The 15,430-nt window shown below is 55.2% G+C and overlaps 6 protein-coding genes across 6 annotated transcripts in view; 5 read left to right on the top strand and 1 right to left on the bottom strand.

The window, feature by feature from the left end:
• Window positions 1-1,662, top strand: VDAG_00774 (mannitol-1-phosphate 5-dehydrogenase). Its single transcript, XM_009652151.1, has 2 exons — window positions 1-218; window positions 279-1,662. Exons 1-2 carry the CDS (start codon window positions 167-169, stop codon window positions 1,415-1,417), a joined length of 1,191 nt encoding a protein of 396 aa, XP_009650446.1. The 5' UTR covers window positions 1-166; the 3' UTR covers window positions 1,418-1,662.
• Window positions 1,663-2,409: 747 nt separating this feature from the next.
• VDAG_00773 (coatomer subunit beta) lies at window positions 2,410-5,297 on the top strand (the record flags this gene model as incomplete). Its single annotated transcript, XM_009652150.1, has 6 exons — window positions 2,410-2,427; window positions 2,504-2,588; window positions 2,675-3,559; window positions 3,618-4,033; window positions 4,087-4,250; window positions 4,304-5,297. 6 exons carry the CDS (start codon window positions 2,410-2,412, stop codon window positions 5,295-5,297), a joined length of 2,562 nt encoding a protein of 853 aa, XP_009650445.1.
• Window positions 5,298-6,037: 740 nt separating this feature from the next.
• VDAG_00772 (uncharacterized protein) lies at window positions 6,038-6,358 on the top strand (the record flags this gene model as incomplete). Its single annotated transcript, XM_009652149.1, has 1 exon — window positions 6,038-6,358. One exon carries the CDS (start codon window positions 6,038-6,040, stop codon window positions 6,356-6,358), a length of 321 nt encoding a protein of 106 aa, XP_009650444.1.
• Window positions 6,359-7,280: 922 nt separating this feature from the next.
• On the bottom strand, window positions 7,281-7,946 carry VDAG_00771 (reticulon-4-interacting protein; the record flags this gene model as incomplete). The annotated part of the gene is made up of 2 exons (XM_009652148.1): window positions 7,281-7,710; window positions 7,858-7,946. The coding sequence occupies 2 exons, from the start codon at window positions 7,944-7,946 to the stop codon at window positions 7,281-7,283; spliced, it is 519 nt and encodes a 172-aa protein (XP_009650443.1).
• A 3,088-nt stretch (window positions 7,947-11,034) lies between these two features.
• VDAG_00770 (methionine aminopeptidase) lies at window positions 11,035-12,636 on the top strand (the record flags this gene model as incomplete). The annotated part of the gene is made up of 5 exons (XM_009652147.1): window positions 11,035-11,074; window positions 11,125-12,173; window positions 12,226-12,390; window positions 12,442-12,528; window positions 12,580-12,636. 5 exons carry the CDS (start codon window positions 11,035-11,037, stop codon window positions 12,634-12,636), a joined length of 1,398 nt encoding a protein of 465 aa, XP_009650442.1.
• A 2,343-nt stretch (window positions 12,637-14,979) lies between these two features.
• The window catches only part of VDAG_00769 (uncharacterized protein), a gene marked incomplete at both ends in the record, with an annotated part of 716 nt that continues 265 nt past the window's right edge, over window positions 14,980-15,430 (top strand). Inside the window, one exon of the mRNA XM_009652146.1 lies at window positions 14,980-15,384. Within this exon, the coding sequence (XP_009650441.1) occupies window positions 14,980-15,384 (405 nt within the window). The remainder of the gene's footprint in view (window positions 15,385-15,430) is intronic.

Below are 15,430 nucleotides of genomic sequence, written 5' to 3'. Positions count from 1 at the left end.
GTCATCCCACCCCCTCCCCTCGCATCCCAACCAAGAATACCCATTAATTCACATCCTCTCCTCTTCCCTCCAACAAGGCCATCATCCAACTTTGAGGCTCTCGATATCCCACACACCCACTCCTCCACCTATCCACAACCAACTGCACCCCTCACGTCTTCCAACCATGGCGCCCGCTACTACGAAGAAGGCCGTCCACTTTGGCGCTGGCAACATTGGTATGTTCCTCGCCAACAGACCCCAACGCCCTTGAACACTCTTGACTAACACATATTCAGGTCGTGGCTTCGTTGCCTGCTTTCTCCACAACTCTGGTTACGAGGTTGTCTTCGCGGATGTTGCGGATTCTCTGATCGACTCGATCAACGCCACCCCCTCATACAAGGTCATCGAGGTTGGCACTGAGGGCACCGACGAGAACACCATCACAAACTACCGTGCCATCAACTCCAAAACGCACGAGGCTGATCTCATTGAGGAGATTGCCACTGCCGACGTCGTCACCTGCTCTGTCGGACCCAACATTCTGCGTTTCATTGCCCCCGTCATCGCCAAGGGCATTGACAAGCGCTCCAACGACCTCGCCCCCATCGCTGTCATTGCTTGCGAGAACGCCATTGGCGCCACTGACACCCTCGCCGGTCACATCAAGGACCCCAAGAACACGCCCGAGCACCGTCTCGAGGACCACCACGAGCGTGCCCGCTACGCCAACTCGGCTATTGACCGCATTGTGCCTGCCCAGGACCCCAACGCCGGCCTGGACGTGAAGCTGGAGAAGTTCTTTGAGTGGGTCGTCGAGAGCGGTCCCTTCGCTGAGACTGGTCACCCCACCATCGAGGGTATCAACTGGGTCGACAACCTTGGTCCCTACATCGAGCGCAAGCTCTACACGGTCAACACTGGCCACGCTACAGCCGCCTACCACGGATACAACCGCAGCAAGCGCACCGTCTACGATGCTCTGCAAGACAAGGCGATCCTGGCCGAGGTGCGCCAAGCTTTGAAAGAGACCACCGAGCTCATGGTCACCAAGCACGGCATCAACCTCGAGGAGCAGCAGGCGTACGCTGAGAAGATCATCAAGCGCATCGGTAACCCCCATCTGGAAGATGCGGTTGAGCGTGTCGGCCGTGCCCCCATGCGCAAGCTGAGCCGCAAGGAGCGTTTCGTCGGCCCCGCTGCCGAGCTCGCTGAGAACGACCTTGACTGCAAGGCTCTTCTGCGCGCTGCCGAGATGGCGTTCCGCTTCCAGGACGTCGAGGAGGACGAGGAGAGCAAGGAGCTGGCCAAGACCATGTCTGAGAACGGTCCCGAGGATGTTGTCCAGAAGGTCTGCGGTATCCAGGCTTCTGAAAAGATTCATCCCATGCTCGTTGAGGTTGTCCGCAGGGTCCAGGCCGATTCTGAGGAATGACTCTCCGCCAAGCTGTGAGATGTTTGCTTTTGCGTGTCACGAATTATTGTCTTCTCTTTGTTCACTAGGGAGCGGGAAACGGGTCTTACACGACAATGGGCGTTTGGGAATCAAGATATCCACATCCTCAGCATCAACCAAGTAGTGGTTGTGTCTTGTTACATCAATGATGGTTTCACCGAGGCAGAAGGATCTGCATGAAAATGCGACAGTAGTACTAGCCAAATATGATTACGTCAAAACACCACAGATCAATGAGCTGCCTGAATGTAATGTTCTTTTGGTGTCGGAACCTTACAATGATATTGAGTTTCGCCTATTTTGTATGGACCCAGGAGGCCATATCGTGCCGAAGGCCTACAGAGTGAAGTATTGCTACCTACACTTCAGTGCGTGCAACAAATGTCCAGCCGAACTGCGAAGTATCCCGCACCCTATGAGATAATGAGCGTATAGTAAGGTAGCTTCAACGTCAACTCACTCTTAACACAAAGCCGTTACCGTCCGTACCTAGGTAGGCATCTAGGTAGGCATCTAGGTAGGTACTTACAGTCGTGGTGCCAGGCAAGTCTGTGGATGACGGGGCCTGGCCACCTGTTCCCAGCCGCCACAGAGCACGCGGCCCCTGATGCTGATGCAGGGAGAGGTCCCCACATGGCAAAGTTGATGCCTGAAAGATGGCCTATTCTCAGGCAGCCACGACCTCCTTTGGTGAAGACACATCTGATGAAGGAAGCTCAAGCCAAAATTAAGCCCACCACAGCTCTGGAAGCCAGCTTTCAACACCTCGACTCCCCACAATCACGATACTGCGGCTGCTGTCATCGGCTTCCAGCAGCCTAGCTATCTCAAAACCAGCCTTACGGTCAATTTCTCGCGCCGAACCCATGAGACACAACTAGAGACGAACTCGCTGACCAACCAACCCCACCAAACTATCCTCCAACTCAGCAACCCCCTTTCACCCTTACCACGACAACTGTGCGCCCACCATGAGGATTGACGTCAAGGTGTGTCTTCTCGGGGATCAGTTCACACCAGTACGCTGTGTCCCTTGAATCGCACGTTCTAACCTTGGCACTACAGAGGCAATTGTTCGCCCGCAGCGAGCGGGTCAAAGGCATCGATTTCCACCCTCAAGAGCCATGGATCCTGACGACCCTCTACTCTGGTAATGCCTTACCCACCTGCTCCTCGATAGGATTTCTTGCATCGGCGATCCATTACAAAGTCCCGTATCCTAACAGCACCTTTCAGGCCATGTCTACATCTGGTCGTACGAGACGCAACAGATTGTCAAGACCTTTGAGCTCACCGATGTCCCCGTCCGCGCCGGTCGCTTCATCGCGAGGAAGAACTGGATTGTCTGCGGCTCCGATGATTTCCAATTGCGCGTCTACAACTACAACACGTCCGAGAAGATCACCTCCTTCGAAGCCCACCCCGACTACATCCGCGCCATTGCTGTTCACCCGACGCAGCCCTTCGTGCTCACCGCATCCGATGACATGACCATCAAGCTCTGGGACTGGGAGAAGGGATGGAAGTGCGTCCGCGTATTCGAGGGCCACGGCCACTACGTCATGGGTCTCGCCATCAACCCCAAGGATACCAACACGTTCGCCTCGGCCTGTCTCGACCGCACTGTCAAGATCTGGAGCCTGGGCTCATCCACCGCCAACTTCACCCTCGAGGCGCACGAAACCAAGGGTGTCAACTATGTCGACTACTATCCCCATTCCGACAAGCCATACCTCCTCACCACCTCGGATGACCGCACCGTCAAGGTGTGGGACTACACCACCAAGTCGCTGATTGCCACGCTCGAGGGCCACACAAACAACGTCTCCTGGGCGTGCTACCACCCCGAGCTTCCCGTCATCATCTCCGGTTCCGAGGACGGCACCGTGCGGTTATGGCACGCCAACACGTACCGATTTGAGCAGGTGCTCAACTACGGCCTCGAGCGCGCCTGGTGTGTTTCCTACCAGAAGGGCAAGCAGGGCGTGGCGGTGGGTTTTGACGACGGTCTCGTCGTCGTGAAGCTCGGTCGCGAGGAGCCGGCCGTGTCGATGGACGCCTCTGGCAAGCTCATCTGGGCCAGGCACAACGAGGTTGTGTCTTCCATCATCAAGGGCGGCGGTAAGTGGTTGAAAATTTGCGCATGATTTCGAGACCGTTGTTTCTGACAAAATTCCAGACGCCTCCGTCAAGGATAACACGCCCATCAGCTTGCCCACCAAGGATCTCGGCAGCTGCGAGGTCTACCCGCAAACCCTCCTCCACTCGCCGAACGGTCGATTCGTTGCCGTGTGCGGTGACGGCGAATACATCATCTACACTGCGCTGGCGTGGAGGAATAAGGCTTTCGGCTCTGCGCTCGACTTTGTCTGGGGCGCCAAGGAGAACAGCAACGACTTTGCCATTCGGGAATCGGCCACGAGCGTCAAGGTGTACAAGAACTTCACGGAGAAGACGGGTGGTCTCGACGTCGGTTTCCAGGCCGAGGGCCTCAGCGGCGGTGTCCTGCTCGGTGTCAAGGGCCAGGGCGGTGTGTCCTTCTTTGACTGGGCCAGCGGCGGTCTCGTCAGGCGAATTGAGGTCGAGCCGAGACAGGTATGTTGTGGGCGAGGATTATGTTGGTCGATACGACGTGCTGACACTCTCAGGTCTACTGGTCCGACAGCGGCGAGCTGGTCACCTTGGCCTGCGAGGATTCGTTCTATGTCCTGCGCTTCTCGCGTGAAGCATACAATGAGGCGCTGCAGAATGGCGAGGCTGACGAGGATGGTGTCGAGGCCGCATTCGAGGTCATCACTGACATCAACGAGAGGTATGTACAGATGGAGAGATGGAATGAGAGGCTGCTTTGCTGACCAAGGATAGTGTTCGCACTGGAGAATGGGTTGGCGACTGCTTCATCTACACCAACAGCACAAACCGCCTGAACTACCTCGTCGGCGACCAGACATACACAGTGTCTCACTTCGACCAGCCCATGTACATCCTCGGCTACATCCAGCGCGACTCCCGCATCTACCTCGCCGACAAAGATGTCGGTGTCACCTCGTTCGCTCTTTCGCTCCCTGTACTTGAGTACCAGACACTTGTGCTGCGCGGCGACATGGACACGGCTGAGGAGCTCCTTTCCAGCGTACCCCAGGACCAGCTTAACAAGATTGCGCGATTCCTCGAGGGCCAGGGTCACAAGGAGCTTGCGCTGGAGGTGGCGACGGACTCGGAGCACAAGTTTGAGCTGGCGCTCGGACTCAACCAGCTGGACATTGCGCTCGAGCTCGCCAGAGAGGCGGACGTCGAGCACAAGTGGAAGACGGTGGGTGACGCTGCCCTCACTGCGTGGGACGTCGCCCTTGCCCAGGAGTGCTTCACGCACGCCAAGGACCTTGGCTCGCTGCTGCTGCTCTACTCTTCGACGGCGGATCGCGAGGGCCTCACGAAGCTGGCGGAACAGGCCGAGGCGGCGGGCGCGCACAACGTTGCCTTTAGCGCGCAATGGCTGGCCGGCAACGTCGAGGGCTGCGTTGAGACACTTGTCCGGACAGGCAGGATATCAGAGGCCGTGCTCTTCTCGCAGACGTACAAGCCCAGTCTGACAACGGGCGTCGTGGCGCAGTGGAAGGAGAGCCTCGACAAGAGCAAGAAGGGCCGCGTGTCGAAGCTGCTCGGCGTGCCTACGGAGGATGAGGAGCTCTTCCCCGAGTGGGATGAGTGGCTACGACTGGAGCGTGAGGGTGGTGCGGAGACGGCAGCCCCCGTGGCCAAGACGAACGGCAACGGCGCCGAGTCGGGTGCGGACGCGGCGTCGGAGGACGATGACGAGGCCGCCGAGGAGGAGGCCGATGCTTCGGCCAGCGAGTAGACGAGTGCATTGGTTGGGAGGTGGTACTGGGTTGGGACTACAAAAGGCCTAGATGTCATGCCAACGTTTCAAGAGCTCCCGCGGCGTTGATGGTAATGATGATGCGTACTTAGCAATGAACGAAGTGTCTGTTCTGTGATCTGGCATTGCTGGCGTGTCCCTCGTTCGAAGCGAGGCATTCTTCTCGCTGTCTGGCACCAGCGACGTCCTACCGCGGCTCCCCGTCGCATGGACTGCCACGAATGTGACTACTATAATAGATCGAGGCTGAGCATGAGCAGGCCGGGGGTGATTGTGCCTCAGCTAGGTGTCACCGACCCCTGGTCGCATCACAACCAACTGACAAGTACCGCTATCCACGCGATAAGCCGCCCACCCACTCTGTTCGTGCGCCAGCATTGGTTGACGAGGCGCCATGCAGCTCAGCTCAGCTCTGCGCCCTCACTCACTGAGCCGGACGAGCCCCCTGGTTGAAGAGAGTCAATTGAGCACAGATCAGGCTGCCTCCGAGCCCGGGGCTGCCAGGGGGGTGGGTGGGTGAGGACATGATAAACAAATGAGGACACCGCCTTCTCGATCAATGTCTCCTCAATCCAGGCCCATCTTGAGACGCGAACACCGTGAACCTTGAGCGCCAAGGTCAATTACGACCAACGACTTCCGACTCTTGGCATTTCTCTTTCTCGTCTTTTCTTCTCCTAGGCTTCGATCGTGAATTTGCGCACCGAACGTCCTTCAAAATGCCGACTACCGCTGAACCCTCGAAGCAAGCGCCCATGCAGGCCGTCGTTGACCTGGCGTCGCAGAAGACGCTGGACAACGGGCCCGTCGTGACGAGACAGCCGGTAGGAATAGCCTCTCCTGATCACAAGAGACCCAACCCTCCCGAGGCCTCGCCTCTGGGGCCTGACTTGCTGCGTGCCTTTACTGACAGATGGCCGGAACAGACGCTTGAGCCGCGGCCAGAGGCGGAGCCCGTGCTCGGCCTTCGTGGCGGGGGGTTGTCGTGCGGCTTTGACTGCTGCCATGGGAGCTGTCGCTTCCACAAGGCCTGTTGCTAGTGGTCTTTTTTTTTTTTTTTTTTTTTTTTTTCTTGCGAGGTTGATATTATCGTGCGTCATCTTGTGGTTCTTGTTGCTTGGAATTTTGCAAGTTTGCCGCTGGTGTGATTGATCGCTGGCCTTGGCGGCTGTATCCATCTTTCTATTTCAGATCGCGCTTTGGACCCTTGATACTCTTATGTTCCTGTGCTGTCGCCATTGGTGTGATTGCAATCTCTTTGATGTTCACCGCGGATGCGATATTGTGGCAAGTCGGGAATACCGTGGCATGTAGAGGAGACTCCTGAGGGTGATCGTGTTCCCAGCGACGTCTGGATGAAGAAAAAATCTTCAAGCAAGGGCACAGTAGTGACTGCAGTTGCAGGGTGATATCGTCATCCTGGCTGATCAATGGGTGAGTAGCCAAAAGTGAACGTTGCGAAAGACCCTGGGGAGCCGAGTATCAGGCGGTCTATGAATTGTTGGCATGTGCATGAGGTTACAAACGAAAGGCTTTCCATAAACAGCTCTCTGTTGAAGCCTCTCATCAGCCTTGCCTCCCAACTGTCGCTGTACTCGAGAAATCAGCCGGGCAGCCCGTTTCCAAAGGCTTCAGAAACCACATCGGCTAACTGACCCAGCCCTGATGGCTATGAAGCGGCAAGCAATCTCACACCGTCTGGCGATCGATCCGCCTTTGGCGCCGTGTCAGCACTTTGCCTGTCAAAGACCCCTTCTTAAGCCTTTTGAAGGCTTCTGGAACCTCGTCCAACGCAAACGTTGAATCTATCATCGTCTCGGGTTTGCCCTCCTCCATCCACCTCGCTATCTGCGTAAGGTCGGCATGCGAGTTCTCCATGATGAGCGGCTTCCACCTGTGCTCTTCGCCACCCATGGACGACGGAAGCGTTTTTCCCACGACGTGGGCAAATACTCTACTCTGCTAATACAGCGCATTCATGACGTCGACCTTCTTGTAATCGATGACCTCGTCAGCTCCAAGGCTCTGGCACAACCCAATTTTGTCTGTCGAGCAGGTGACAGTGACGTGGCAGTCGAGGGCCTTAGCCACCTGAATCGCAAAGGACTCGACACCGCCAGACCCGCCATTGATGAAAACCTTGTCGGCGGCCTGGAAATCTGGCGCGATGCTCTGGTTCGCTACGAGAGGGGACGTCCCAGCGGCACCCGCCAACCACGGGGAAATGCTCACCGGCAACACGACGATACCCTCGTAGGGCGCGATCACGTACTCGGCAAGGGATCCCGGCTTCACTGGACTCAGGCGGCCAAATACACCCTCCCCAGGGCTGATGTCGACGACCTTGCGACCGACAGCGACGACACGGCAGCTCAAGTCCACGCCTGGTGTTCTGGGAAAAGAAACTGTCAGTCGGGAGGCGGCACCGAGCTCGACGGGAAAGCAGTCTGCTTTGTAGACACTGGCGGGACTTGATCATTGCCCAGGCTGGAAGAACTGCCGAAAACTTTCGACTACTCGTGGAAACGACGGACCTCACTGGAATGCTGGTAAAGTTTGCTGTTGAATCCTAACTCGCCGTATCCTGTTCCTGTTTTTTGCTCTCAGATACCATCGCCCTATTCTCATCCATCTCTGGGCTCATTAGGTCCGGTGGTATGGCCCGAGAAGATGGTTCATTCCTCAGGGGACGAGGTGATGGCGATAGGGACGAGGGAGAGGAGAAAAGGGTTGTGAAGAGAGGGAACCCCCAGCTTGATGTTTACAAGCTGAAGGGACGACCGATGTTGTGAAAGCATATCTACCATTTGTAGGCTCCACGAATGATAGTGCAGGGCAGTGTTTCTTCCTCTGTTGAGGCAGCAGCAGGAAAAGGCAACGTAACTTCAAAGAACGAGGGACGCGTAACCTTTCTAATCGAACTCAGGATCAGCGGCTCGCGTTCCGTCCATTCGTGTTCCCACACCTGCGCCGCTGGATTGAGCCTCAAAGCAAACTTGAGCCAAGTAAGTCCTTCCATGGCAGCAAGAGCATCCCATATGCGAAGCCAGAGAACTTCATCTTTTCCGGGCTTATTCGAGTCGAGGTACAAGGTCCGATATAAATCCCAAGTCAGGTTGACGTGGGAAATACAGGCAACATGAGTCGTCGGCAGGCGATCGTACAAGAGTGGAAGAGTTTGTGGCGATTGCGAAAAGTCAAACAACGTTCCGCGATAGAGAGTAAATATCAATTCGAAATAACTAGTCAATCGTTAGCCGAGGGAATTCGTTCTGGGTATATCAAATACTACATCTTCTTGCACGTCAAGAAAATGAAAACGTGGTCACATTGGCTTCTGGTACCTAGCTGTGAGCACACCCCGCGGTAGTGAGGGCCCCACGTAGACATGTCTTCCAGGTCGACTTGGGTGCATTCTTTGGCGCGGATTCTCTTGCGCGATAGATATATGTGAATGGCATGGTTCTCGCCAAAGAAAGACTGCCAGATCATTTGACGCACCTCTACAGGGAGTTGACTGTAGAGGGGCGACGCTTCCCTGCTCCTCGGCAAAGCGCGGCGAGATGGGCAATGGGTGAAGAAACGGCACAATGTTGCGCGCCTTGGTCATAAGCTTCTGGAAGCTAGAGGGAGTCGACATGGCGGATTGTCACAGAAGCAACGCTTGTCGAAAATGGCACAGGCGGTAGCATTTCGATGGCGTCGTGTTTGTTATTTAAAGGCCGCCCAGGCTGCACTGTAGGAATTCAAAGCTGCACAGGTCACATTGCATGGTGTATGTATTTCTGGACCAACACTCAGAGGCCACCATGTTGCTGACACTAACCTTACGGTGTTATTCATATACCAGATATTGAACATGCAGCCCTTATTGAAGGACGATACGAAGACAATTTCCTGGACGCATTGCTACCCGCTCCCCTGTCTGGGGGCGGCTCTGGGGGCGGACTTGGGGGCTGTTAGGACTTGACGGCCAGGACTTGGTGTTCAAGATCCAGGACTGCGCACTCTCGATTGCTCTGGCATCACAGTAGTGTGTCTCAAGAAGCAGTACTTGCCTCTGTCAGAAGGTTCGGCCCGGCATTCAAATCGACCGCGCTGCTTTGATCAATTGTTCAAGTTCGGCGGCCTCGGCTCTTCCTCTTCGTGATTATGATAGCAATAGCAACAGTCCATCTCCCGTTTCGACCTCGGTTTCTTCGCCACTTCTGGCCGATGATGCTTTAATCACCGTAAGAAGTAGATAGTATACGCAGTGCTTTACCATTTATGTTGATTGCCAATAGTGGGGCACTAGATATAAAGGTTTACCTAGTCGAAGGCAAATTGTGTCGGCGCACTCCAGTGTGGTACTTGAACTATCTCAAACTACGTCTACTCAGCGCGGGAAGTACATATCGATGTCATAAAAGGGGTTACCCCTTCTCACCTGATGTGAGAACATGGCACGGATGGGCTTTAGTAGGTGAACATAAGTAGAAGAAAACTCTAGGCCTTGTATGGTACAAGAGAATGCTATCTTCTCCGTATTCATGGCCAAGACATGGTATCGTGAGGAAAGCCAAAGACTTACCTCTCATGTAGGTCATCAACTGTCACTAAGGCTGGAGTTGGAATGGAAACTCATATACAGGCAGAATCTCGACGAGCAGTAAGTTCTATGAGCCGTTGGACATATATATCCGTCAGCACCCACTACCATAAGTACGTACGCGAATGTCGTCTCCAGCACGTTTCCGAAACTCACAGTAACCGCTGCTATTGCCATGTTGGCCCAAGAACACTTCAATACGGCTCCGCTCTCGCATTGTGCGGCCGCTTCTAACATGAATTCCGTCAGATGACTTACACTCAAAATTTGCCTACCAGAGCTTCTACTTTGGCCTCGACTCAGCTGCACCTTTACCCCAGCCCGTGTTTAGATCAGCATGCCCGCATCACGAATAGTAAATATTTATTAAAGCCCATCGCAGCCATATAATTTCTTGGAGTAATGAGCCTCGACCTGGAGCGGCTGCTGAAACCGGGCTTGGTCATTTCAAGGCGACTTGCATGCCTGTAACTGTTTTTTCTATGCCATAGCAACTGAGCAGTAATAACAATCTGAACCTGAGCATGTGTTAAGGAATATTCATTTCGTAAATGCCGTACGGTCCGTCGTCAGCTATCAAGGACCTCGAATCACAATCCGATCCTTTAGGCGTGCGCTTTTTAAGAGATTCAATCAGGCTTCTATCCAGCATGTACATCTTGGCGCTTCGCACTTTTGTCTTTCGCCTGTGGATGAGAACCGCGTGTGAAATTAGTGGTCCCATTGACTACCTAGGCTACCTAGCTAGAAAATCCAACGTCCGAACAGCCATCCTGTGACTGGCTGTTGTGCTCCTTCGCGCGCGTGCTTCGCGTAGACGTGCTCGTGTCGGGTGGATGTCCCCTACCCTTTCGCAAGTTGTCACAAATACGTAATTAATGGGCAATTCCTGCCGCGACCCGGATATGGCATTCCGGGGAAGTCGAACCGGAGGTGACAATCGGAGCCGATGAAGCGGGGCAGCCCGGCCACCCCTTTCCCAACGGAATGCCGTGGCGGGAAGATCTTGTCGGCACGGTTCCTCATATCCGTATGGTCCCCGTCGATTCTTGCTTTCTGGGTTTTCTCGTTTTCCAGCACTAGACATTTTCTCGCAATACCTACTTTCAACCTGCCGATGTTGCGATGGGGTCCAAGACATCAGAAGACGACCGTCGTGATTACAGTATGCCCCTATCAGGTCACCCCGGCCAGGAGACACGCTGACTCTATCAGAAGATGCACCAGATTCGAACAAAATCCCTCAGGCCGGTGGTCTTCCACGAGGCGCTCACACCGCTCGTGATGGGGACGGCGCCTTCGATAGTGGCGGCGGCGACGACGACAGTGACGACGACGCTGCCTTACGACTCCTGGCGCAATTGAACACTGATGTTCCGTCGAATGAAATCGAATTATGCAAGAAGAGGCGGAAGAAGACCAAGAAGAAGAAGAAGAGGTCTGCTGCGGCGCACGGCCAGCAGACGTCGCCACCTCGTATTCCTCTCAGCGATCTCTTTCCTACGGCGGATTACCCCGAAGGTGAGATCCAGAGCTACACCAGGGCTCCCTCAGCCGTGGCTGAATCACATTACAACGACGTACAGGAGGCGCAGGACAACGAGTTCTTCCGCAACTATCGGAAAGCGGCCGAGGTCCACCGTCAGGCGCGCAAATGGGTCCACGATACTGTGCGTCCTGGTCAAGACCTCCTCAGTATTGCCGAGGGTATCGAAGCCAGTGTTCGTTCTCTCCTCGGCAACTCTGGGCTTGTAGTGGGCGATGGTCTGCGTTCAGGCATGGGCTTCCCTACGGGTCTGTGCCTCAATCACCAGACGGCACACTACACTCCAAACCCCGGACAGAAGGCTGTCGTACTGCAGGAGCAGGATGTCATGAAGGTCGATTTCGGTGTACACCTAAACGGCTGGATCGTTGATAGCGCATTCACCATGGAATTCGACCCCACATACGATAACCTCCTGGCGGCCGTCAAGGAGGCGACGAACGAGGGCGTTAAAGCCACGGGGATCGACGTACGTATCTGCGATGTAAGCGCTGCCATTCACGAGACAATGGAGAGCTATGAAGTCGAGATAAGGGGCAAGACATTCCCCGTCAAGCCGGTGAAAAACATCTGCGCCCACAACATCAAGCACTACCAGATCCACGGCGGCAAATCGATTCCATTCATCCGCAATTCGGATCAGACGAAGATGGAGGCGGGTGAGGTTTTTGCCATTGAAACTTTCGGATCCACAGGTCGTGCCTATCTTCGCGATGATGTGAGCCTCCCTCTCCTCATTGGGGCGAAATAACTGTCTAACTCATAATCAGGTCGGTGTCTACGGGTATGGTTTGCAAAGCAACGCGCCGTTGGCTGGACAGTTGCCCCTCGCATCTGCCAAACGACTGCACAAGACGATCCGCGAGAACTTTGGTACAATCGTCTTCTGCCGTCGATATCTTGATCGACTTGGGCAAGAAAAATATCTGGCCGGTGTTCGTCTCTCTTCATCTGGGAACATTGATCAACAATGCTGACAGTTACAGATGAATTGCCTTGTCTCAAATGGCATCGTTGAGTCCTATGCTCCATTGAAAGATATCGAGGGATCATACTCGGCGCAGTTTGAACATGTAAGTTTCCAGGTTGTAATGAAGGCAACGCGCAACTGATCAGTACCCTAGACCGTTGTCCTACGTGAGATACATAAGGAGGTCCTCAGTCGTGGGGACGACTACTAAGGCAGCAACGTGGTGACTGCTGTTCCTTCTCTGCGTTGCCCGACCAACGAAGGGTACTTATACAGGGCGCCGGTCTTCCTTAGCAACAACCACCATACCGTGACGCATGGTGTGGTGGTAAAAGCCTAAGAAATACCCGTAAGGTCAGGCCCTCAGGGAAGACCAAATCAGGGTGCGCAGGTCAGGAAGGCGCGTGGAGGGGCTCAGGGGTTCGACGCCGGCACACGGCCAAAGGAGAAATCCTTTTGCGTTTTTGGGCCGTTTGTTGTTATTGCGCCAAGGCTTTTTCTCTTTCCTTTTTTTTTTTTTTTTTTTTTTTTTTTGTGCTTTGCATTGATGGCCACCCAAATTGGACGGGCTTTCGCGTTTTGAGAACATGCAGTAGATACTGCCGGTTGCGATGCTGATATGTATATACCCCTCGGTATTGGTTTTTTCCCACTGGGTTTCCCAATACTTTGGCGCGAATGCGGAGGGCCAAGTTTCTCATTGTCTGTCATAAACCCTACACTTTGCCAACTCGTTACGGACCTGGTATCGCTGGTGGTTGTCCCTCAGCGACCGAACTGATCATTGTATTCCTCCGCATGGCACTCAATCTAGGCCTTTTGACGTGAAACATCTGTCTGTGTTATCTTTGGGTGTCACTTTGCCCATATGATCCAGCACAGCTAGACTTCTGATGTTAAGCCCTTGTGAAGGGCTCAATAGCTACAACTTTGAATGCGGTCCAGAAGTCCAACATCGCCTTGAATCCTCCACAGAGAATCGACGCAGTCGTTAGGACATCCAACACGTCCAGCCCAAGACTTTATAAAGGATATGATTGCCTCATAGGGTCATTATGAGGCCATTGGTAACTAGCGTCACAGCATTCATATGAAACCACGCCAAGTCAACAACAAACCATCGATCATTTCAAAGCCATGTGGTGTCCGAGATACCTGAACTGGCGCTCCATTGACACTGAAATCACTCCACATCGATCGGAGCCCTGGTTGAATACAGTGACCCCAGAGCCCCCAAAGTACCCATCGGCACATGGACCAACGGTGGGCGCAGCAAGACGCTTAGCCCAACGAATTCGGCGCCATGGGCCGAGATTCCACGTCCGTAGTGATTAATTTCTAAAATTGTGAAGCAGTGCACCCATTTGAACTGTCATCGTCCACGTTTCGCGCCACATGGCCGCAGTCGGCAGTGTAGGTGTCTGCTCGTAGAAACCAACTGCTGCGCCTTCTTCGCAATGCCGGCACATTGAAGTCTGTCAATCTCCCGTTCTTGGCATTCCGAGCCGTCGGGCTGCCAAAGCTGACCATCCACTGCAATTTGCCTCCGCCCCTGACGCGACGCGACGACAACGCATCCTTCAACCCCTCATCTGATGTCTGCGCCGCCACGCATAACCCAACGGCAGATCAGTTGCGGGCACCAGGTGGGCCGCTCCAGAGTGCAGGACTGCAGTGCTCGAGATAGGTAAGCGAGGACTAGGCGGAGAACCAGGGGGACCGTAGCAGGCGGACGCTATGCCGCTCGGCCGTCCCCGTCTCTTTTCTGTGAAATTGGCTTACGCCCTTAGCCTGGCACCAGAGGAAGGCCGTTCGTCAGCCGCATGGCCTTCGTCGTGCGGGAGACGCTATGAATATTTCTCCCAGCTTTGAGGCATGGACGCCACCATGTCTCAAGATGGGTTATCCCTTGTTCAGAATGTCGATCAGTTGCACGCGCGACTCATTCGACGTGCTGAATGGAATCCTCGAGGCGTTCTACGAAGGCAAGCTGTGGACGAGAGAACCACTTCGTGCCAACCTTGCTGCTGCCTTGCCCGATGTGGAGAGAGAAGGCGAGCATAGCAGCCGCTAGAGACGGACAGGTCTGGCAGAACGCCCTACCTAGCCTCTAGTGCAATGTTTATGCCTGGGCTAAGAGCATCGGCCAGCCCCATGTCTTGGTCGTCAGACCCTGTGCCCCCGTCAGGGACAAGCTCGACGTAAGGGCTGTGCAGTCAGAGGCTTTGTGGGGATCACAGACCTCGCTGTCGCCGTGACTGGAGTGACCGGCCTTAATCTCCCGATGTGGAACCCCCCATGTCCGGCGTTTCTCGCTTGAAGCCGTTGTCGCCTGGATTCTGGAGCCTGGGCTGAACGTGGCAGGGGGGGCTAGCTCATCGAAGGATCAGGATGAAGGGGTTGAAAAGGGCAGACCTCCCGTGCCTGGGACGTGGTGTTGCGCAGAGAGCAACGTTCCTCATATCGGACATTTCACCCGGTACCTTCACTCGTCCATATATCCAATCCACAAACGACTTGCTCAGTCTCACGTCGCAACGTTCGCACCATCAAAATGCAGTCCTCCATCCTCCTCATCGCCTCCGCGGCTGCCCTCGCCGCGGCCACGGCGCCCACCACCAACATCCACGCCCGCTCGCTGGCCTTCTTCCGTCGCCAGGACTCGACCCCCTCGGCCGAGTGCCTCTCCGCGGCCATCGACATCGTGTCCAGCATCCCCACCCCCGCCGCCGACGTCCTCGCCTACCTCGCCACGGCGCCCGACTCGGTGACCTCCGACCCCTGCCGCATCACCTTCCCCGCCTCGCTCTCCTCTGACGTCGAGGACTGGGTCACCTCGCTGTCGGCCTTCTCCTCCGAGTCGGCCTCCGCCCTCTCGAGCATCATCTCCGAGTGCGGCGGCGCCGACGCCACCGACCTCGCCGCCGGCGTCTGCGCCTCCGAGCCCGCCTTCGTCTACGTTGACGGCGCCTCCGGCACCGCCGCCGCCACCTCGGCCCAGGAGA

Source organism: Verticillium dahliae, genomic scaffold, assembly GCF_000150675.1.
Source record: "Verticillium dahliae VdLs.17 supercont1.1 genomic scaffold, whole genome shotgun sequence".
NCBI lineage: Eukaryota > Fungi > Ascomycota > Sordariomycetes > Glomerellales > Plectosphaerellaceae > Verticillium > Verticillium dahliae.
This window is presented reverse-complemented; position numbering and strand designations above follow the sequence as displayed.